Below are 22552 nucleotides of genomic sequence, written 5' to 3'. Positions count from 1 at the left end.
GTCTACCACACACCACCTCCCAGCCATGACTTCCAGATGAGGCTATTGAGATGGGGCTTTAGAATTTTCCAGAGCTTCAGGAGTCCCTCGATGCCATAACAAATTATGCAGTGTGACACATGGATGCATTTGTGCGCGAGCAAACCTAAAGATAAAACTCAGGAAAATGGTCAGAAAGAGCAGGGGAGCCAGCAGAGACTGGGTGGTGCCCAGTGGAGTTTTTAGGGATGAATTTGGAGAGGACAAGAATGAAGTGGAACTTGGAGTGTCTAGGCAGAGGGAATAGTGCTTGCCAAGGCAAGGAGGTAGAAAATGGTCGTGGATTGCAGGGAGCTGGACCTGAGGTATGAGTGGAGAAGAAAGAACCATCGGTCCAGGGGCCCTGGCTCAAAGCAAGGACTGCATTCTCACTTGCTAAAGAACTGATGGATTTCAAGCAGGGAGAGGCCATGTCAGGTTTGTGTTTTAGATAGATCCCCCGGAGCTATTTCATGATAAACCTTCAGGGTTGTAGGTGAGGCTCCAAGCAGGTGGAGGCGATGTTAATAGTCTCCTAAGTAGAGTGCAGCGAGGGAAGACCAACTTTAAAATATGCAAAATAGGCCAGGCATGGTGGCTCAGCCTGTAATCCCAGCACTTTGGGAGGCCGAGGTGGGCGGATCACGAGGTCAAGAGATCAAGACCAGCCTGGCGAATGTGGTGAAACCCCATCTCTACTAAAAAAACACAAAAATTAGCTGGGCGTGTTGGTGTGCACCTGTAATCCCAGCTGCTCGGGAGGCTAAGGCAGGAAAATTGCTTGAACCCGGGAGGCAGAGGTTGTAGTGAGCAGAGATCATGCCACTGTACTCTAGCCTGGCAACAGAGCGAGACTCCATCTCAAAAAAAAATGCAAAATATCGGGATCGAAGAAGGAAGAAGAGGTGGAGAGCGGGGGTTCCGTGGAGAGGTCAGGCAGGATATGCAAATCTGGGCATTGCCAGCCATTCATGGAAATTAGGGACATTGTTGTGAATGAGAATACTTGAAGAAAGAACTTAGAAATGGCGAATCTCGGAAACTTCAACACCGCACTGGGACTGTTGTGTAAGGGATCTTGGCTAAATGGGCTTAGGTTTGATGGGCCTTGAGATTTCTGGGAGAGCAGAGGTTGGGGATAAGGGAAAGAGATCGGCTCCCTCTAAATCCTTTCCTGGCACATCACACTCTTCCCTGGGCTTCAGTTTCATCAACTGCATCACTATGGCATTGGACTTGACAATCTCTAAAAGAATCACTTCCAATTTTAATATGCTGTAATTCTAAATCTCTTCCCAGTAATGTAAATCCAACAACCAGGAAATTTGCTGTGAAGGAAACTCTTGGCTTTAAAATAAGGAGAATTTGCTTGGGACCAAGAATGAAATGTAAATGCTTTATTGGATATACATGTCGTGTAACTGCAAACATCAACTTTCTGATAATGAGGGAAGGACATAAGGAGTTTAGAGACATCCAATAGAATAACTAAACCACTTACACCAAAACATATGTCATGATTTCCACCATAAGTTATGATATAGATGAGTCAGTCTGGGAGAGCTATATTTAGGATTTTAGGAGCCTCTCCCCACTTAATGTCAGAGGATTCCATTTAACTACAGGGAAGAGGAAATTGCTGGTCCAGGCAGTATTTGACATCTCTAGGACTAAGATATCCAGCACATCTGAACAAAAATATCTGCAAGGACCACCCACCAGCAAGAATGGGGTCCAGAATGTGGCAGGGTCCTTAGGTCACAAGAGATAAAGTGACACACACACACGTGAAAACTGACACACTAAACAGGGCTTGTTAAAAATGTAATGCCTGGAGTCTGGACGCCTATGGTTTGGCGTTGGGGGGTTCTCACTGCTGGTGCCATCAGAGGAGGGTCAAGCTGAAGAGGTCTGTGATCCAGAGTGAGGCCTGATGGAGCACAGACCCAGAAAATGGGGAAGTCAAGTCACAGACCAGGACACAAGGAGAGCTAGTACAGCTAGATGGACCGACATAGCAGAGCTGGGCTATGAGGGGAAGCTGAGAGTCAATGGCAGGACACACAGAGACAGAACAAGCTCTGGGACCAACTTCACTGAGTCCCTGCCATGGAACAGCTTTTATGCCTGAATTGTTACAACCCGCTGGGGTCGGCTGGTGAGCAGCCGCTGTGCACACTTGCATGAACCAGCGTTGTGTAAGAGGCTCCTCTCTGCCTGTCTTATTCAGCTCTGTGACGTGACAATTAGCCTCTCTACTGGCCCACGCCATGCTGTTTCTCTGCATGTTGACATAACCCAAGTGGTAGGCTAAATATCACAGGTGAAATTCCACAGCAAGCAGGTTGGTAGATTACAGCTCCTTAGCTCCTTCTGTTCTCAAGGGCAATTATTAGTTTAAGTAAGAGGTAGTGTGCTGATTTCATTGTCATGAATACAGGGCTGTGGAAATCAAGAATACTTGCCATGTGTGAAGTTGTTTGTTGCCATTCAATCAAAGCATACCCTTCCAGTTTGGGAATAGTGTCATAAGGAGGATGAATAATGATCTTGCTATCCATACTACAACACCCAAGCCATGACACATCAGTTCACGTGTTAGCCAAACCGCTAGACTGTACTCAGCATTGTACCAGGGCCATGGGGAAAAGCAAATACCACCCTGGGCTTCCAAGCACTAAAATGTTGATGGCAGAGGGGCTGGAACACAGCAATGTGAAACCATGAGTAAACTTCATAACGATGACATGGGAAAGAACACTACAGTTGTCCATAAACAAAAGGTCAGAGAAAGATAACAGTGTAAAATAACAAGATAATGTTGTCTGCCTGTTGATTTAGCAAAGATTAGGAGTCAAAAATGCTAGTGCCACTGGCAAGCTGGCAAGAATGTAAGGAACTGAACACTTTTATACACTGTCAGGTACAAACTTTGTGGTGGACAACTGAACACTATATGTCAGAATTTTTAATATTTAGACTTTTTGACCAAGCCATACCTCACCTTAGGATTTATCCTCAGAAAATAACTTGCACAGGACAAGTGCACAACCATGTAAGTTCCAAGATGCTCATCCCAGTGTTTTATGAAGTAGTGAAAAATTCTAAGTAAATTAAATGGGATCTGGTAAAGGAAATGATGATATAATCCATGATGAATACTATGCAGTCATTAAAAAATGATGACGTATTCTACCTTTATTGGCATAGAAAGATGCATGATATGATGTTAAGTGAAAAAGTTGCTTCAACACAAAATGTGTATAGGACAGATATTTATCTCTATGAAGATAGGATCATATTCCCATATCTGTAAATATGCACAGGTAAAGAAATAGGCCTAGAAAGCCATCACCAAAATGTAACCATGATTTCCTCTGGGGGTGGCATTAGATTTATAATGTTCAGTTTTTTCCTGAAGTTTTTAAATAATGAACATATTTTAGTTTCACAGAAAAACAAGGCTGCAAAAAAAGTATAATAGTGGGCAATGTTGCAGTTACTACATATGTTAGGAACACAAAGAAATTAAACCCAAAGAACTGTGGAGAAGTTAAAGAGAACTTTTCAGTAGAGATGACCACTATTCTTAATAGCTCCAAAGTCATTTTTTAATTAGGACAGATTCAATTTCTGTATGTATTATCCTGGCTTTCAAACTCAGTGGGTTATAACCTATATCTCAGTTAAAACAAAATGTTTTTAGCCCAAAGTAGATAAGGTTATAAACCCATCAAAACTTACGACTTCTTAAAAGCTCCAGGAACCCAAAAAAGTAAGACAAAAAATATGTATAAAATCTATTTAGTTTTTTGGAAAGAAGAAACCAAATGACTACAAAAATATCAACTCCAAAAATACCAAGAAAGCTTCAATGGGGGAAAACAGAGAGGAAAAAAAAAAATTGGCATATGGATGTCAAAAATCCAGTGTCAAAGAGGTTTTGAAAACTGGTCGTGCGTCACCAATTATATATATCCAAGATCAGTGTGACAGATGCTCATTTCCAAGAGCAATGGGAAGCTTTTTAATGCCCTAAAAATCTCTTTTCAGTGACTGACTGATAATATAACTATAATGTGGGTTTTTTATTCAATTAATTATTGGAAACCAAATTCTGAACTAGGAAAAAGAAGGAACAGAGATATAGCTGTAAATGGCAATTAGATCAGTTCATATCTAAGTCATGTTTTATAGATAATTATCTTTTCTTCTCACCTCCAGGAAGAGCACAAAGAAGAAACTGCAACAATGGCCAAGCTGACAGAATCCATGAGTGAGTAGCTTCAAAGTTATTATTTATTTTTTGTTTTGAATGGGAAAATGCAAAATCGCACAAAAAATCGCACATGTGATGGTCTGATTTGTCCTTCTCTTTCGCTCTTACGGGACCGAGATCTGTTTCACACATACTGCATCATGTTGATGTTACTTTATGCGTTATTTGGAGTTCATCTTGCTTGAGGTCAAATTCTGTGCTGAAGCTGTTACCTACAGTATGGAGCTGAAGAATAAAAATAGATTTTATTTGTAACACTGTATTGGGGATTGGGACTCACAATAATTTCAACCTGACTTTTAGGAGGTTTAGTCAAAGTCAGCTGAAGTTTTTTCTGGGCATTTATTCCATGGGCTGGATGATCTAGAGAGAGGAAAGAATGATAAATCATTGTTAAACCTTTCAGGTGTAGTTCAGAAATTTCAGACAGAACTATTAAAAAATGGAGTGCTTGCAGTATAAATAGCTTGTAATGATTTAGGTTTTGGACATAGCATTATAGTGCTCTTAAGCTAAATAAACAGGATACACAAAGCATTTTTAAGAGGAAAGGGGGCTGGGCATGGTGGCTCATGCCTGTAATCCCAGCACTTTGGGAGGCTGAGGCGGGCAGATCACTTGAGGTCAGGAGTTCAAGATCAGCTTGGCTAATATGGTGAAACCCTGTCTCTACTAAAAATAAAAAAATAAGCTGAGCATGGTGGCTCATGCCTGCAATCCCTATTATGACTATTCGGAAGCTGAGGCAGGAGAATCACTTGAACCCGGGAGGTGGAGGTTGAAGTGAGCCAGGTGTACTGTAGCCTGGGCAACAGAGCAAGACCTGGTCTCAAAATAAAAAATAAAACTAAAAATCAAAAAAGGAAAGTGGAATTTATTAGAATAAAGCCTTCTTCAAATGAGAAATGCAGTTTTCTATGATGAAATCTAATTATTAAAGACCATATGATTATGAAATATGAGGCATAATTTTTCCTTTGAAAAATGGAAGTTTCTCCTGGTGATAGATTTCATATGGAAAGTTACAATGGAGGCTTACGAACACTTCTCCATGAACACCTTATTAAATTTGGCCTGCAAAAATTAACCATTAATGTTGCCCACATTTAACTGTGCACCTTCCTCCTCCTCTAATCATGAGACTATTAAATACAGGTCTTCCTCTGTAGCATAGTAAGTGAAACTTTATTCCAAAATATCCACCCATACCAAGAAAATATAACGTTAAAAGGTTATTTACATTGATTTCCTTTCATTCCTGACCCCAAACCTCTGTGTAATTTTACATAAGTCTTGAACACATGCTAATTTCACTGTGATGAAAGGACTGGGTAAAGAAAAAAATCCCTTCAGCACTGACACCCCTCTCCCCTGCTCTTATTTCTGTATCATCTCCTGCCCTGCTCTCTGCTCCATCCTGTTTTTCCACCTGTAGTCTTACAAACTGAAAATGTTAAAAGAATTTACAACTTGGTTTGAAAAACCCCAAACTGGTTGTATTAGTCCATTCTTGCACTGCTATAAAGAATTACCCAAGACTGGGTAATTGATAAAGAAAGGGGTTCATTAGCTCCACAGTTCCACAGGCTGTACAGGAAGCATGGTGCTGGCATCTAATCAGCTTCTGGGGAGGCCCCAGGAAACTTACAATCATGGTGAAGGGCAAAGAAGGAGCAAGCATGTCACATGGCCAGAACAGGAGGAAGTAGGGGGATAGTTCTATACACTTTTAAACAACCAGATCTCTCAAGCACTCACTCACTATCACTAGAGCAGCACTGAAGGGGAAATCCGCCCCCTGTGATCCAATCATCTCTCACCAGGCCCCACCTCCAACATTGGGGGGTTACAATTCAATATGAGATTTGCGTGGGGACACAGAGCCAAATCATATCACTGGTTCTCTGTAAGTGAAAGCATCCTAAAGTGATGAAATGTGCTCTTCTCAGACCTGGAATGAAAGAGTGTGGCCAGTGCCATCACAAAATGGACCAGCCTGTATTGTCCAATATGCAGTGGATCCGTGGGCCTTATCAACTAATTCACAATCCACAGCACATGAGCAGCTTTCTTTCTAATCTTTAAGTCCAAATTCACCAACACATTCTCTAAATGGCAGGAGGATCAGTGGCTTAGAACCTAAGCATCACTGTCCATGAACAGAGTCTCAGGTGTCTGGGTGAATTAAATCAGATGGTGTTGCCCATAAGTTATGATGCTAACAGTTTTCCCAAGCCTTCTGTTAGAAATTGATACTCCGGTTCCGTGAATATTATTTTTAACTCATCTGACTGAATTGTAAGGGTACCGTACTGATTAATATTTCTGATAAAGCTATTTTAATTTTTCCGTCTATATTGGTTTCCAGATACATTTAAATAAGAGCTCTTCACCTGACTATGGATTTATTGGTTTTAGGTTTCAGGTTTGGCTGGAAAATATTTCTAATGATTTTGGTCTGTGAATCAACTGTCATAAGAGAATTCTATCAAAGTTGAATTCCAAATCCTTGGGTCAATCACTGGGTACACCCATTCTTCTAATGTGTTCTGTCATTATGAAAAGATTGCATACATGTTTCTCAATGCATAAGGAAATTTAAAAGTTGAGAACAGACCTTAGAGTCGTACCCAATGTCCGAGTTTATTGGTCCTTACAAAGATACAGCAAATTATAAAATATATAAGATGTGAGGCAACTTCTATAGATGCTACAAAATGCCAATCATGTGGTCAACGTACCAAACATTTCATTTAAATTAAACTCATGACGAATTAAATATACCACACACTTATTTTACATAGAAATCTATAATGAAATACATAATTAGGTAAGGATATTCTATCAGTAGGCTGAGCAAAGAATTAACATATAATTACCACACAATAAAATTGATGGGAATATAAACCATGGCCACACTCTGGAAGAAAAAAAAAAAAAAACAGAACAATGAATACCCAAAACACAATGCTATGAATGGGTTTCCAAAGCCAATAAACACTTTGCTTGTTCAACTGCCAAGCAAAAACCATCTGGTTACTAGAACATCTCCATGTTTAACTAGAACTGGATAGAGATTCTTCTCCCATCACCCTAGGTGTCCACATGCTAGCAAATGGCTAGCCACATCAATGGCTAAGCAAATACCATAATGGGAAAGGAATGTCTTCTTCTTCTAGAGCAGGGAAGAGGTGCATTTCTTTCCACTACGTGCCATTCATCAACCACCTCCGAAAAGTCAACTTCAATCATTTTTTTAAGGGCAAGCAAGAGATAGATTTTAAATGTTTGATTAACATTAGCAAATTTTAAATGTTTGATTAAAACCACCTTTATTTTTCTGAGGACTTTGCTGTGAAAAAAATTACAGCAACTTTATTTAATAAATTAAAAATACTTTAAAATATTTTACGTCACATTATTGAAATGAGGACGGGCATGGTAAGGATAAGAAAAAAATGGAGAAAGGAAGAAAGGTAGATGTGGAAGAAGAGATAGAGAAACAACAAAAACACGCACAAAGCATAGAGAAAATATATGTACAGTATATGAGGAAAGCCCAAGAGAAGGGGGTATTAAGGAGGACCGAGACAGAATTACAAGGAGCAAAGACAAGACAGGTAGGCAAAGAGGGAGAGGAGGTAGGGAGAGATTTTAAGAGAGAGAGGTTCCATGGGGTCTAAAAATTAGCAAACTAAGAGTGGCAGTTCACAGCCTGTGAACTTTCAACCTTCCAAAGGCTGCCAATTTTTTTAAAATTTTTTTTATATATAATACTTTAAGTTCTAGGATACATGTGCAGAACGTGCAGGTTTGTTACATAGGTATACACATGCCATGGTGGTTTGCTGCACCCATCAACCCATCATCTACATTAGGTGTTTCTCATAATGTTATCCCTCCTCTGGCCCCCACCCTAGACAGGCCCTGGTATGTTATATTCCCCTCCCTGTGTCCATGTGTTCTCATTGTTCAACTTCCATCTGTGAGGGAGAACATGCAGTGTTTGGTTTTCTGTTCTTGTGTTAGTTTGCTGAGAATGATGGTTTCCAGCTTCATCCATGTCCCTGCAAAGGACATGAACTCATCCTTTTTTATGGCTGCATAGTATTCCATGGTGTATATGTGCCACATTTTCTTTATCCAGTCTATCATTGATGGGCATTTCGGTTGGTTCCAAGTCTTTGCTATTGTGAACAGTGCCACAATAAACATGTGTGTGCATGTGGCTTTATAGTAGAATGATTTATAATCCTTTGGGTATATACTCAGTAATGGGTCAAATGGTATTTCTGGTTCTAGATCCTTGAGGAATTGCCACACTGTCTTCCACAATGGCTGAACTAATTTACACTCCCACCAACAGTATAAAAGTGTTCTATTTCTCCACATCCTCTCCAGCATCTGTTGTTTCCTGACTTTTTAATGATCACCATTCTAACTGGCTTGAGATGGTATCTCATTGTGGTTTGGATTTGAGTTTCTCTAATGACCAGTGATGATGAGCATTTTTTCATATGTTTGTTGGCTGCATAAATGTCTTCTTCTGACAAGTGTCTGTTCATATCCTTTGCCCACTTTTTGATGGGGTTGTTTGTTTTTTTCTTGTAAATTTGTTTAAGTTATTTGTAGATTCTGGATATTAGCCCTTTTTCAGATGGATAGATTGCATCAAAAAGTGGGCTGCCAATTTTTTAACACTACCCTTTGAAATGTTAATCTCTATTTGCATCTTCACAATGGATATTTTCATACTTAGACTACCAGAAGCCCTGTTCCAAATGGGGCAACCAGAAAGCCCACACTGGAGGGTTAGGGTTAGGGTTAGGGTTAGGGTTAGGGTTAGGGTTAAGGTTAGGGTTAGGGTTAGGGTTAGGGTTAGGGTGACTCTCAGCTTGCTCACTGGTAACCAGCACTTTACCACTACACCCACTGACTGAAATGAAACTGAAAGCCTGATTCTAGTGGAGGCTCCCAATATTGTCTAAAGACAGGCATGCAGTGACCCAAAGTGTGCCATCATCAGAGGTGACACAGCCTAGTAGACTCTGTCCTGGCCTCTCAGATGATGACAAATTGGAGATGTCCAGAGGCAGGCAAATAGCCCGAGAGCTCTGAATCATGGTCTGCATGGAATACTTTGCAGGCTGTTCTTACATAAATTTCCAAAGGTAATTTTCTTCATGGTCATTGTCTGCTGACACATCACTGCCCTCCAACCTTGGAGGTCCTGGGAATGCACCAAATACAGCGCAGGAAGTCTTGCCACATGGTTTCATTGATATTTAAATTGTAATCAGATATCTGGTCTTGTGCATGGTGTTAGAGTTGCAACAGTTGAACAGGCAGTGGACTCGACCCTGATGTCTTCTCCTGGCTGCAGGATCCCTTCCCTAGGACCCCCCCCTCCACCTCAGGGTTCTGCTGGCAAGCTGAAATCACACTTCTGTCCCCTTCTCCGCATCGGTTGTGTGTCTGCCATGCATTACTGCATCAGTAAGTGGGGGCCACCTGAGCTACCTGTGGCTCTCTCTGCATCTTGGCAGAAGGAGCTGGCTTCCTCTTGCTTTGTGTCTCTATCCTGCCAGTCTCTCTCAGGCATGCCCACTCCCCACTTTTCCTTTGCAGCCAGAGCATCCCTAGGGTTTGTCCTCATGAGCCATTCTATACCAGCCATCCCTTCAGGCATAGTCCACCTTGAAATCACCACCATAACACATCCACATGGAGCAGAGAAGAGGTGCTCATCATTTCCAAATAAATAACAGAGCAGCAGCTTTATTCTGAGTAGCTCCAGGGGCTGAATCTTCATCCAGCCAGAAAGAGGCAAAAAGACTATGGTTTCTTTTTCTGCAAAGAGTCAAGGACCTGCTCTGTGAGGGGTTCAGAGGTCTTGGCTGTCTGCTTTGATATAGAGGGAATTCCTCCTATGACTAAAGAAACAGCTCAAATTTAGTACAGATTTGAAATGCTGTCATGTCAGATGAAATGAAGACAGAGAACCAATTACAATCACCACACATTAAATTAGCTCAATTAAAGCAGAGTGGTTTTTAATCATTTATTCCCTTTTTTATGGGGTGGTTATTATAGCTCTGGCATTGTGTTAAGGCACAGAAAGACAAAAAGATGGGGTTCCTGCCTGCACCAGGTGCAACATTTGGGGACAAAGAGGCAGGAGAGTAACAGCTATGGCATGTGGCATGCACTCTTGCAGAGGCATCCTGTAAGTCACTGCAGCTTGCAGGTGCAGGCCGCGAGGCTTTCCTTTTACAGACCCCAGTGTGCTCCTGCATCAAAAAGGCACCCAAAGGACGATCAGGGTTCCACCAGGCAGCCAATGGGACTGTAAGTGCTAGAACGTCATGCGGGAGGACAGAGGTGGGGGAAGAGCAAAGCATTGATAGCAGATGACTGGGCAGATAGGAGGGGTCAGATTATAAAAGGGCCTGTGTGTGGCTTGGGTTTTTCTTGTGGGTAATGGGGCAGTGCTGAAGGTTTCAAAGAAGATCAGCATTTTAGAAGGAATCCACTAAGGCATCATGGCGTGGATTGCAGGTTGGGCATACATGGACAAAAGAATCCAGGAGCTGGCACACCACATGAGCTGAGAGGCTCTGGGGACCTAGACAAGAGTGGATCTGAAATGAATTAAAGAGGTGGTGACCAGGGGGATGTAGTGGAGGACAAGAAAGGACTTTGAGCTTAGGGGAGAGGCTTGGCGAAGCTTTCGAGACACCCCAGGGCTGGAAATGCAGGTGGTAGAAGGAGTCATTTGATAAGCTGTTACAATTGGTTCAAATGCAAATATATTGAGTTTAGGGTTTTCCATTGGTAGGCACAGGCTTCAGTTGTTTGGAGTTATTTTTGGTCCACAGTCAGTGTGCCTTTTGGGAAAGAACTCCCTACTCTCTAGGATACAAATAGGGCAGGTGTGTGTATATCAGTGGCATGAGGCTAAGTTATGTTGCAATAATAAAAACATATCTGTGGCTGAACATACATGCATATGCACACACACATTTATTTCTCCTTTATGCCACTTGTCCACACTGGTCAGCCATGAACTGGACATGTTAGAGTCACCCTGGGACCCCCACAGTCTTGGAGGCTGCATCTCCACCTGCGTTTTCACATCCATGGCCATGGTGGGGAACAGCACATGGCATATTGACACTGCATCTTAAAATCCCATCCAGAAGTGACACATGACACATGTCACTTCTGCTCCGATTGCATTAGCCAAAGCAAGTCAATAACCTCGCCTGACTTCCAAGATGGAGGGGGCACAATTCCACTCTGTGTTTGGAAGGAGGATGTGTGGTCACCAGAGGACAGAGGGGCTGAACTGCATGCTAGAAATTCTGAGAAGTCAGCCGGGTGCAGTGGCTCGTGCCTGTAATCCCAGCACTTTGGGAGGCCGAGGCGGGTGGGTCACCTGAGGTCAGGAGTTCGAGACCAGCCTGGCCAACATGGTGAAACCCCGTCTCCACTAAAAATACAAAAATTAGCTGGGCATGTTGGCACATGCCTGTAATCCCAGCTATTCTGGAGGCTGAGGTAGGAGAGCTGCTTGAACCCAGGAGGTGGAGGTTGCAGTTAGCCAAGATCGCGCCATTGCACCCCAGCCTGGGCAACAAGAGTGAAACTCCATCTCAAAAAAAAGAAAAGAAATGCTGAGAAGCCAGACTGGGGGACAGGGAGATAATCTACTCTCAGCAATGGCTGGGGACCACCACTACCTCTAGGTTAGAGGGATGGAAAGGGGCAACAGAATTGGAACTACAGCCTACCTGTCTGAGGAAAACTTGAGCCATGCAGGAGGTATGGTCACTGCAAGAGACGCCTCTATAGGCCAAGAAGAGGGAGAGAAATACCTTGGTTCTCCCTTCCCACCGGCCTCCAGGCTCCCGGTGGAGCCCCCACTGGCTAAGCCCATCTGGATGTCAGCTGACAGAGCTTCCCCGACCCCCCACCAGATACAGAGCTGAGCAGGTTAAGGGTGAGGCAGGGACCTGAGGACAGACAGGCCAGGATGGGCCCAGGGAAAACCTGAGTTGACCGTCAGAGAGCAGATGACTGCCCCACGGCTCCAGAACCACCTGCCTACAAAGACAAAGCCTGGGTCCCAGCAACCAAGACAAAGAGCCCAGGAAAGCAGGTGTCAGAATTCTAGATGGGAGCCCATTCATCCAGAGGTCCCAGGGTTCCTGACAATGGGAGAATCCTGTAGATTCTGTAGATCCTTTAGCTGGGCTGGGAGTTAAGGGCTGAGGAAGACGTTGTGTCATCTCACGCGGGGCAGAGCTGTTCATCATATATGGCCTTCCAGAGCTGTTCATCATATATGGCCTTTAAGGTGCTAAATGACACTTTATCCCCCGGGACAAAAGCTACTCCAGGCCCAGTAGATGGTGCTTTTTAAAATGCACTTTCTCCCTACCAATGAAATTTAGGAACTTTAAATACTAAGATCCTTATCTCAGGTTCACACTCACACAGGTAGTTATAGCATCATCTCAAAAGTAACTTGACTTAAACTCATTACTCTTGACAACTCAGTTCCTGCCATTACATACTTTAAGACATGGCTGTGATGTTTTATTTCTGATTGTTGTCTAATGAGCTCTGCAGTGACAACCACCCAGGAAAACATTGCTATGTCCCTACCAGAGGCAATGTTTCCTTTATAAAGGAGGTTTCGGGTCTTCTTAAAGTCCCACAGGGACTCCGTCCCCCTCAGCTGTCCATCAGTGTGCCTTCTACTGTCCCTGCAGAATGGTACTTACTTCCCTCTACTGCCTTTCATCTCTCCAAAACCTCCCTTCTCATTTGCCTTCCTCTTCCATAATGGGCAGGTATCACTATGGCTTCCCAGTCTCTCCCCGTAAGACTGCCTTCTGACAATTCTCCACTTCCCCTCCTTGCGCATTCCCCTGCCTCCTTTGCCCTGGGACCATGGGCCCCTCCTGCAGAGTGAGCTGAGCTAGGTGAGCTACAGGATCGGAGGCAGGTGCAGGTTCTGAGTTGCCAGCACAGGTACTAACAGAAGCAGTCATTCCCTTACCAAGAGCTTCTGCCATGTGCTTCTGGGAACAGGTCCTGAAGGCCAACCTAGAGGCGGGTTTTCATGCTCCCCTACGGCTCCAGGAGCTAAATCACACTCCTTCCCCATCCCTGTCTGCTCGCGCTTGCCAAACTGCCTCCTGTCATCTCAACTTGTAACTGAGGGATTCAGCCTCTCTTTTGTTATTCATTGCTGGGTTACCTGCAGGACCAGGGGAGTGAGGCACTCAGTGGATACTAAGAAGGGCTGCAGCAGCAGAAACTTCATTTATGCTTCTTTATCACATTAGTGCAGTCCCTGTACAATGTGTCATTTCAGTCCCACCATTAGGCAGAAAAGCATCCTTTGATTGAAAGCAAAAGCAAGCCAGTAGGCTCTTCCCTGTCTGTGCTCCTCTGAAAAGCTGGTATTTTTTCACTGTGAGACACGTTTGTCCTTACTGGAAAGCATCTTTTAAACTCAAGGATAATTGCTTCCTGGTTGAGATTACAGGCATGTTCAGTTGGAATCAGAGATCCTACCTACCTCTGAGGCTGACAGGGCTGAAATGGACTAGAAGGCTTGAGCCATGTCTCCACGCAGTGGGGGCTTCCCGCCTCGCCTGCTCTCTCTTCTTCTCCCTCCCACGTCCCTCAGGGTGGGACTTTCTTGATCCTGTGGTTTTTATTTGCTGCCTCCTGCGCTCACTGCCCAGGACCTTCCCCCTAACAGCCATTTCCAAATAAGAATGCAATTCCCTCCCTTGCCATATCCAGAACGAGCGTGTGGCTTAAAGCATTTAACTGGTACAAACATGCAGGGGTTTGCAAAACAGCAAAATTTTAGAACCATCACGCGTGGCATTCCTGTAAGTTATTACTGGTCTTTGCACAAATGGAAATGGGGCTAGAATTGTTCTCTCAAATTCATCTCCTTTCTTTCTGCTCTCTTGGAGATCATGTTGCCCCTCACCTTCTGATGAATGTCCCTTGCTTGGTTGGTAAGAAACTCACCTCTCTGATGCCCACACCTTCTCTCTGGCACTGGGAAGGAATGAACTGGGCTTTCTCAACTTGGCCACCAGTGAGATCTGGCAGCTGTGTAATTCTTGATGTGAATTGTAGGATGATTAACTTGACCTCAACCCACTGGAAGCCAGTAGCACCCTCCCTCTAGGTATGACAACAAGGGGACTTCAGACATGTCTAAATTTTCCCTGGGGGAGCAAAGTCACCCCCAGGGGAGTAGTTGAAATCAATGCTGTAGATGAAACCAGGAAGGAAGAGGAAGGCCAAACAGACCCAGGCATTTATTCTTCTGCAGTAATGGCAGGATTTGCTAGTCAGTCTCAGACCCTCCCTAGGCCTGTAGTCTCCAGGCCATGGCCTCCCACCTTCCACTTGCCTAACACTGGGATGATCAACCTGAACCACTCCTGGAAGCCACCAGGAGAGTCTGTCTGGTCAGCCACCTGACTGTGGAGACAATTCAGACATGAGAATCTCTATTTAATTGATGATCTGATTGAGGCTCAGAAAGATGCACTGATTGTTCCATCGTGATGGTGTTGCAGGGGAGAGTTGGAAATACCACTGCCTTGGGGACTGACAGACACAGGAGAGCAGGAAGGTGGGCAGGTGGAGGAGGCGGGGACCCTGGTTCTGAGCAGAGCTGGCCATTTTCTCCCAAAACGTGGAACCAGAGTGTCATTCTTTCCACAACAGCAGGTTTTAGGGCCTGCCCGATGACTTCCTCGGTAGTAATTTTTCTCACTCATTTTGCCTTTCCAAGTTACTAGTAATGGAAAGCCCGGCTCTGGGGCAGCTATGAGCCTTTTCACTTGGTTCCATTTGCCCCCATCTCAGGGGCACCCCTGCGTGGGCAAAGCCTCCACGGAGAATTTCACTCCAGTGTCTTCCTCTCTCGCGTGGGTTCACAGGGACTTTGGCCTTCCTCATTTGCCACTCCTCTTACAGAAAGTAATCACAGGCAAAGCAGCTGGTCACGACATGAGTCACTGCACTACCAGCCCAGCTTGGCAACTCAGACACAGAGGCCTGAGCCAGGTGGCCACCACCATCACTGGGGCCACAAGCTCCACACACCTCTGCCTCTGTCTCCATCACTGTCCCCCGGCCCCCACACACCCAGCAGCGGGATGTGTTCCCAGCCCCTTCCAAGCCAATGGGGTGCCCAGGTGACATCCAAGAGCCCCAACCAAACCCAAGTGCAGAACCACCTCTCCAAAGCTGGAGGCCCCCAGCTCCCAGAGGGAACATGAAAAGCAAATACCCCCACTTGCCTTTGCTCCAGCCCAAAGTAGAAAAGTAAATAAACACATTTTTAAACTCTCTTGCCTCACACTTCCTCCGCTCACCTTCCCCGCCTCCCACCAACTGCCACCCCATCTCTCTGTGTCTCACTGTCCCTCCCGCCCTCCTCCCACAAGCTGCCACCTGGCTCCAAGAGCCCGCTCCTCCCTCCCACCACCTCCACCCCCAGCTCAGGCTCCATCTCCCACCTCCCGCCACTCCCACTTCTGCTCATCCTCCCATCAACCTCTGGTAACAGCAGGTTCTACCCAGGCAAGGCAGAGGGCAACAGGAGAGGAAGTCTCCCCCAGGATGGAACAGGCCCTGGGTTAGGCTACATGGCTGGACTTTGGGGTGCCAGCCTTTCCCTGCACCCTCAGAGAGCAAAGAGAGGGGACCTGCAAACAAATGACCATTTGGAAGAGATGCCCAGATGTGTGGCCAAGAGAAAAGCTGGAGGGTGCAGGGTAGATGGCTAACTCATCAGGGAAGCATGGACAGTCCACAGCTGGGGAGAAGGCAGCATGTTTAGGAAGCGCCGAGCCTCAGCTCTGGAAATTGAGTGAGCAGATGGTCAGAGGGAGCAGCAGAACGTTGAATTTTAAAGGCTCAAACTCCGCAGATCGCAGCTACGAGGGTGGGGAGGACAGCCTGCCACGCAGAGCCATGGGCCTCTCCCAGACCGGGACTGATGCAAACACCTGCTTGGAGGACTTTGCTTTTCACCTCATGCAGCCCTCTTTGCCTCATGTTACTCTGTCACCGAAAGGGAACTGATCTCTTCGGGGACTTTTCATCAAGAATCCATCATCCCCCAGCTCCCAGGCCTGCCCTTCTCCCTGGTGACAGGTGTGTGAGCTGGGACAGCCCACAGGCTCCCTGAATTCAGCTGGGGAAGGGAAGCAGGCCAGGGAAGCACCCTGGCTTCCAGTGCTGCGGGGAATTAAGCTCGGATGAAGGTGGATGGCACCAGTGGGAGAAAGCGATGGCTTCCCAGAGAGGAAAAAGTCAAGGCGTCCGGGATGTTCAGCAGTAAAAACATCACCGCCTACACCCCGGTGTGCTTTCCTGATTCCATGTCACCTTTATCACAAGATATGACATTTCAGGCTCAAAGGGGTTGGGGGTTGGGGATATCTACATGTTTAAATATTGACTCAGAATTTCTCTGCAGCCCAGAATTACATTCATAAAGGTTTCTCCACAATTAGCACAACATCCCTGCCGTCCACAGAGGGTGTAGTGCTTATCAGGTGAGGCGCGTCAGTGTGGCCTTAAGAGACAGACAGAGCTGATCTAACTGTGCCCCAGCCACCTCCCAGCTGTGAGGCTGCAGGCAACTCACTTAATCCCTCTGGTCCAAGTTTCTGCCACTGATCATACCAGCTCCCCACCCATATACACAAAGCTAATGGGTGTGTGTACATGTGTGCTAATATGTATATTTATACATATATAAATATGTATAACTGCATTTGAATATGTTCCCTGTGTGTATAAACTAATAGGTACACTGAAAGCTGAGAGAGAGATAATACATTCATATATTGAAAACTAATATATAATGCATATAAAACATGTAACATAGCAACTGTCCCATATCAGGCACTCAAAGAAAGGTGAAAATGACAAATTATCATTATCTTCCATACCTTGTTTTACTTACTATTCTCAACTCAAGCCCATTATAATAATATTCATATTGTTGAGTTTTATCACCTTGTACTGTATTCAACCCTTTTAAAGATTCGAGGTTAAAAAAAAAAACCCAAGGGTTATGATGTCACTCTATGATTTTATAAATTTCCATTAGGTACTAAAAAATTCTTGTTGACCGATTTCTACTACTTACAAGATTTGGATATGTGGTGTTTGTTACCTGCAGTACATTTATTCTGACAAGTAACACTGCACCTTACACCTGAAATCTCATTGTTGCCAGAGTATACCTGTGGGTTTCATTGCTAAATACCAGTGATCTTTCCTGCTAAATATGCAAATGCTTCCCTCCTGGTGCCATACAGTCCCCTTGCACAGATGGGGATATAGAGGGTGATTGCTTCCTGGACTCACACAGTCCAGCTCACAGAATTCAGGGAGATAAAGCACACTTTTGATTTCCTGAAGTCAAACCCAAACCAAATATCATTCCCTGCTTAGTTGCTAGGGATGTTTTTCTTAGTAGAGATTTATTTAATTCAGATTATAGCTCTCATACTCAGAAGTGTCCAATTAAACCCAGAGGCCACTGTGCCCTGACTCTTCAATAATCTCCTGCCCAAAATTATTTTCTCCTGAGAGTCGCTGAGTCCCCACACCCCAGGGACAAGGCTTTGCGGTCCCTTCTTCCACCATGCATTCTTAACAAGAACACTCTCAGTAAGACGTGAAAAGGACAAAATGAATCTAGATTTAAGAAAAAAATCCAGGCTACTCTCTGCCTGTGTGTGTTCCCCACCCTGTTTCCTTGGCTTTAATAAGAGGAAAGTTTTCAGACCCATCTCTAACCTCTCCCATGGAGGTTTTCTCATTATTTTCTCCTGTCAAATTTGGAAATGTCACTCTAGGGCCATCAAGGAAGAAAGAAATCTTTCTTTGAGTAAATCGAGAGTTGCATTCATCAGAATTGTTTTACACAATTCTTCCTTGCATTCTCTTTAAAAAAATCTGTTTTTTTAAATAAATTGGAAATAGCCAAGTAGTCACTAAGTATTTATCAGTAGGCACCATGAGGGAGGGGGGAGGAGGTAAGTTACAAAACAGGAGCCATACCCGTGAGTCTGACATAAAAAGTTAAACACTACTTTGAACAAGACTTAATTATCATAAGGAAATAGATGATGAGATTCCAAGTGAGAGAGGCACACCTGCAGACTCCACTTTTTCAATTTTTAAACTAAGACACGGTATCAAATGAAGTTCAACCTGAAATGCCCCACTTCCTGGAGGAACCCCAACATTATGCTGTAATTTTAACTCCCTGTTTTAGCTCCAGTTTCCATATTGCAAGGACAACACAATCAATAAAGGGATGACTTTGAATGTGCTTGTAAAACAAAAAAAGTAACTATTCGCCCATTTCTATACTTGATTATTATTGACCCCAGGGTACCTCAACACTGAAGCTAAAATTTAGAAAAGAGGAGATCCTTTCTTGGGGGATTAAGGAAGACCTGGGGAAAGCTGGACCTTGGAGAATGCCTGGACTTAATAAGAGAGAAAGGGGTCACAGTGCTGCAAGTTAGGGGTGCAGTGGGGAAGGGGATAGGTGGCTGATATGGCTTGGCTGTGTCCCCACCCAAATCTCATCTTGAATTGTAGCTCCCATAATTCCCACACATCATGGGAAGGACCCGGAGGGAGGTAATTGAATCATGGGGGCAGTTTGCCCCACACTGTGCTCGTGGTAGTGAATAAGTCTTACAAGATCCGATGATTTTATCAAGGATTTCCCCTTTTGCTTGGTTCTGATTCTCCCTGCCTCCATGTAGGACGTGCCTTTGTTCTTCCCTCACCTTCTGCCATGATTGTGAGGCCTCCCCAGCCACATGGAACTGTGAGTCCATTAAACCTCTTTTTCTATATAAATTACCCAGTCTTGGGTATGTTGTTATTAGCAGTGTGGAAATGGACTAATACAGTGGTCATTCACTTAGGAGAAAAAATAGAGGCAGGAGAGCACAATATGTGTTTGGAGAACAGTGATCAGAACATGCTAAAGGTGAACACTTCAAGTAAGAAAATAGAGAAAGTCTAGGAATGACAGATGGGGTTGGATCGAGTGAGGTATTGAGTGCTAGACAAGGAGTTTGTGTATATGAAATGTTGCCCAGTTATCCATAGGATAACATTTTCTGAAGTATTCCTAGAGGCTTTAGTCTCATGATAGCCTCAGTATAAATTTTTTTAAAGCAGGCTTGAAGAAGGGTGTTGAAGATTCAACAATTTTAGGAAGTTCTTAGCCCTCCTCTTGAGATTCTCAACGAATTATATTTAGTGTAATAAATGTTTCAAAATGTCCTGCGGTATAGAAATCTGCTTAACTACTGTAGTAGATTTAAAAATTGGCCCCCACGATCCAGATCCTAATTCCTGGAACTTTTAAATGGCCAAACCTTATATGGCCAAAAATCTCAGCAAATGGAAGTAAGGATCTTGACTTGGAGAGAATACCCTGCATCATCCAGGTGAGCCCTAAATGCAATCACATATATCCTTGTAAGAGGGAGGCAGAGAGAGATTTGACCACATACAGGGAAGGAGGTGGCATGCAGACAGAACAGATACTTAAAGATGCCGGCCTTGAAAACTGGGGAATAAACCCACGAAAGCCAAGAACAGTCAGCAGCCACCAGGATCTGGAAGAAGCCGGAAAGGACCCTCCCTGTATTAGGGAGAATCCTTAGAAAGGATCCTCCCCGTTCTCACACTGCTATAAAGATACTACCTGAAACCGGGTAATTTATAAAGAAAAGAAGTTTAATTGACTCACAGGCTTAACAGGAAGCATGGCTAGGCGACCTCCCTCAGGAAACTTACAATCATGGCAGAAGGCAAAGGAGAAGCAAGCACGTCTTACATGGTGGCAGGAAAGAAAGTGTGCGCAGGAAAACCCGTCACTTATAAAACCATCAGATCTCATGAGAACTCACTATCACAAGAACAGCATGGGGGAAAATGCCCCCATGATCCAATCACCTCCCACCAGGTCCCTCCCTCCACATGTAGGGATTACAATTCCAGATGAGATTGGAGTGGGGACACAGAGCCAAACCATATCAGTCCCCTACATCCCTGGGAGAGAACTTGCCCCCTACCCCCTACACCTGGAGTTCAGACTTTTCATCTACAGAACAGTGAGAATAAATTTATATCGTTTTAAGCCATCCAGTTTTTGGTCATTTCTGACAGGAGTTGAACACGAGGAGAGAGGTTGAAGTAAAACTGCTGAATGACAGTTTTACTTCAGAATTGTATTTGTCTAACAGTCATGTTATCATAAAAATTATGAAGGTGTTAAATATGACATTAAGAAGAGAAAGGACTTGGCCTATAGGAGTTCTGGTGATTTCTCAAATTTGAATTTTGAATTGTCCTGACACAGGCTGACTCTCTACATTAACCAGAACAAAAATATGCATTGTTTTGTGTCAAGAACTTTCCCTTTTTAAAAATGCATTTGTCTCTTTTTCCCCCTAGCTCCATGGAGATATCATGGACAAATAAAATTGTATATATTTACAATGTGATATTTGAATATATGTATGCATTGTGAAATGATTCAATCAAGCTAGCTATCATATCCCTCTCACAAACATCATTTTTGTGGTGATAATATTTAAGATCTACTTTCTAGCAATTTTCAAGTATGGATGTAGCAATTGTCACAGATTTGTGCTAGGTCTAATTGTAGTAGATCTGATTGTGTAGATCTAGCAATTTCAAGTATACAATGCATAATTATTAACCATAGTCACCATACTACATGGTAAGCATCCAGAACTTCTGCTGTCTCACTGAAACTTTGTGTTCTTTGACCAACATCTCCCCATCCCTTAGCCGCTGGGAACCACCATTCTACCTACTCTCTGCTTCTATGGTGTATTAGTCCATTTTTACACTGCTAGAAAGAACTACCTGAGACTGGATCATTTATAAAGGAAAGAGGTTTAATTGATTCACAGTTCCACATGGCTGGGGAGGCCCCAGGAAACTTACAATCATGGTGAAAGGGGAACCCGGCACCTTCTTCACATGGCGGCAGGAGAGAAAGAGTGAGAGTGTATAGGAGGAAATGTCAAACACTTATAAAACCATCAGATCTCATGATAACTCACTAACTATCAGAAGAACAGCATGGGGGAAGGCACCCCCATGATCCAATCACCTCCCACCAGTTCCTTCCCTTGACATGTGGGGATTATGGAGATTACAATTTGAGATGAGATTTGGGTGGAGACACAAAGCCAAACCATATCATATGGGTTGGACTCTTAGATTCCACATGTAAGTGAGATCATGCAGTATTTGTCCTTCTGTACCTGGTTTATTTCACTTCACATAATGTGCTCCAGGTTCATCCATATTGTTGCAAGTGACAGAATTTCCTTCTTTTCCAACTCCTATGTTTATTGCAGCATTTTTCTGGAGCCTCAGGTGTGCCCAGAGCCTAAGTCTGAGGGCTCTGGCCTGGCGTTGGGGTGGCCGTGGAGGCTGGTTCGGCAGGTGCTGGGGGCCTGCCTGCCATCTCTCTCCATGCTGTGCTGCTCAGGTTTAGGGGAGGGTGACATAGGTAATGTGAATCTGTCCCTCTCTCTTCAACATGTCCTTTCTTATTTCTGTGATACACCCTGGTGCTATAGTCTCTTGCCTGGTTTCCTTAGCTCTTGTGAAGGAATTTTCTTGCATGAAAAGTTGTTCAAAGTGATGTTTCTATGAACGAACAAGCACTGAAAAGTCTTATTCCACCACCTGCTGACATCACTCTCAAGTCCCCCGTTTTGGTGTCAATTCCACTGAAACATTCTGAGATGTCACATAAGACCCAATCTAAATATTTATTAAGTGATTTAAGTCCATGGCTTCTTGACAGAGCCCCTTTTCCTCAGTGAACCTGAGACCAATAGCGGGTTTTACATCCTCACAAAAAAACAATCAAAATTGAATCCATAGAGATTAGGGGTCTGTGAGAAATTCCCACTCACTTGTCTATGTGAGCTGGCTCCAACAAAGCCATAGACCCCAACATAAATCATCCTCTCAACAAAAATATGCCTCGCGATGCTGAGTAGGAAAACAGAAGGCGTTTCTTTTGACAGATAATTTCCCACATAAAACAATAGCCTGTACCCATTCAGAGGCTTCGGGAGCAGAGAGCTGAGTGGGTTTTCAGGAGCA

General features: G+C 44.1%; 1 protein-coding gene across 1 annotated transcript in view; it reads left to right on the top strand.

Annotated features, from left to right (window-relative positions):
* Positions 1 to 22552, top strand: part of KCNJ6 (potassium inwardly rectifying channel subfamily J member 6) — a 299630-nt gene that overhangs the window by 71142 nt on the left and 205936 nt on the right. The window contains exon 2 of the mRNA XM_003263922.4: positions 4243 to 4294. Coding sequence (XP_003263970.1) covers positions 4270 to 4294 — 25 coding nt within the window. The 5' untranslated portion in view covers positions 4243 to 4269. The remainder of the gene's footprint in view (positions 1 to 4242; positions 4295 to 22552) is intronic.

The sequence above is a fragment of the Nomascus leucogenys genome, chromosome 25 (genome assembly GCF_006542625.1).
Source record: "Nomascus leucogenys isolate Asia chromosome 25, Asia_NLE_v1, whole genome shotgun sequence".
Classification (NCBI taxonomy): Eukaryota; Metazoa; Chordata; class Mammalia; order Primates; family Hylobatidae; genus Nomascus; species Nomascus leucogenys.
Note: the sequence above shows the minus strand (reverse complement) of the source record. Positions and strands in the feature narration are given on the sequence as shown.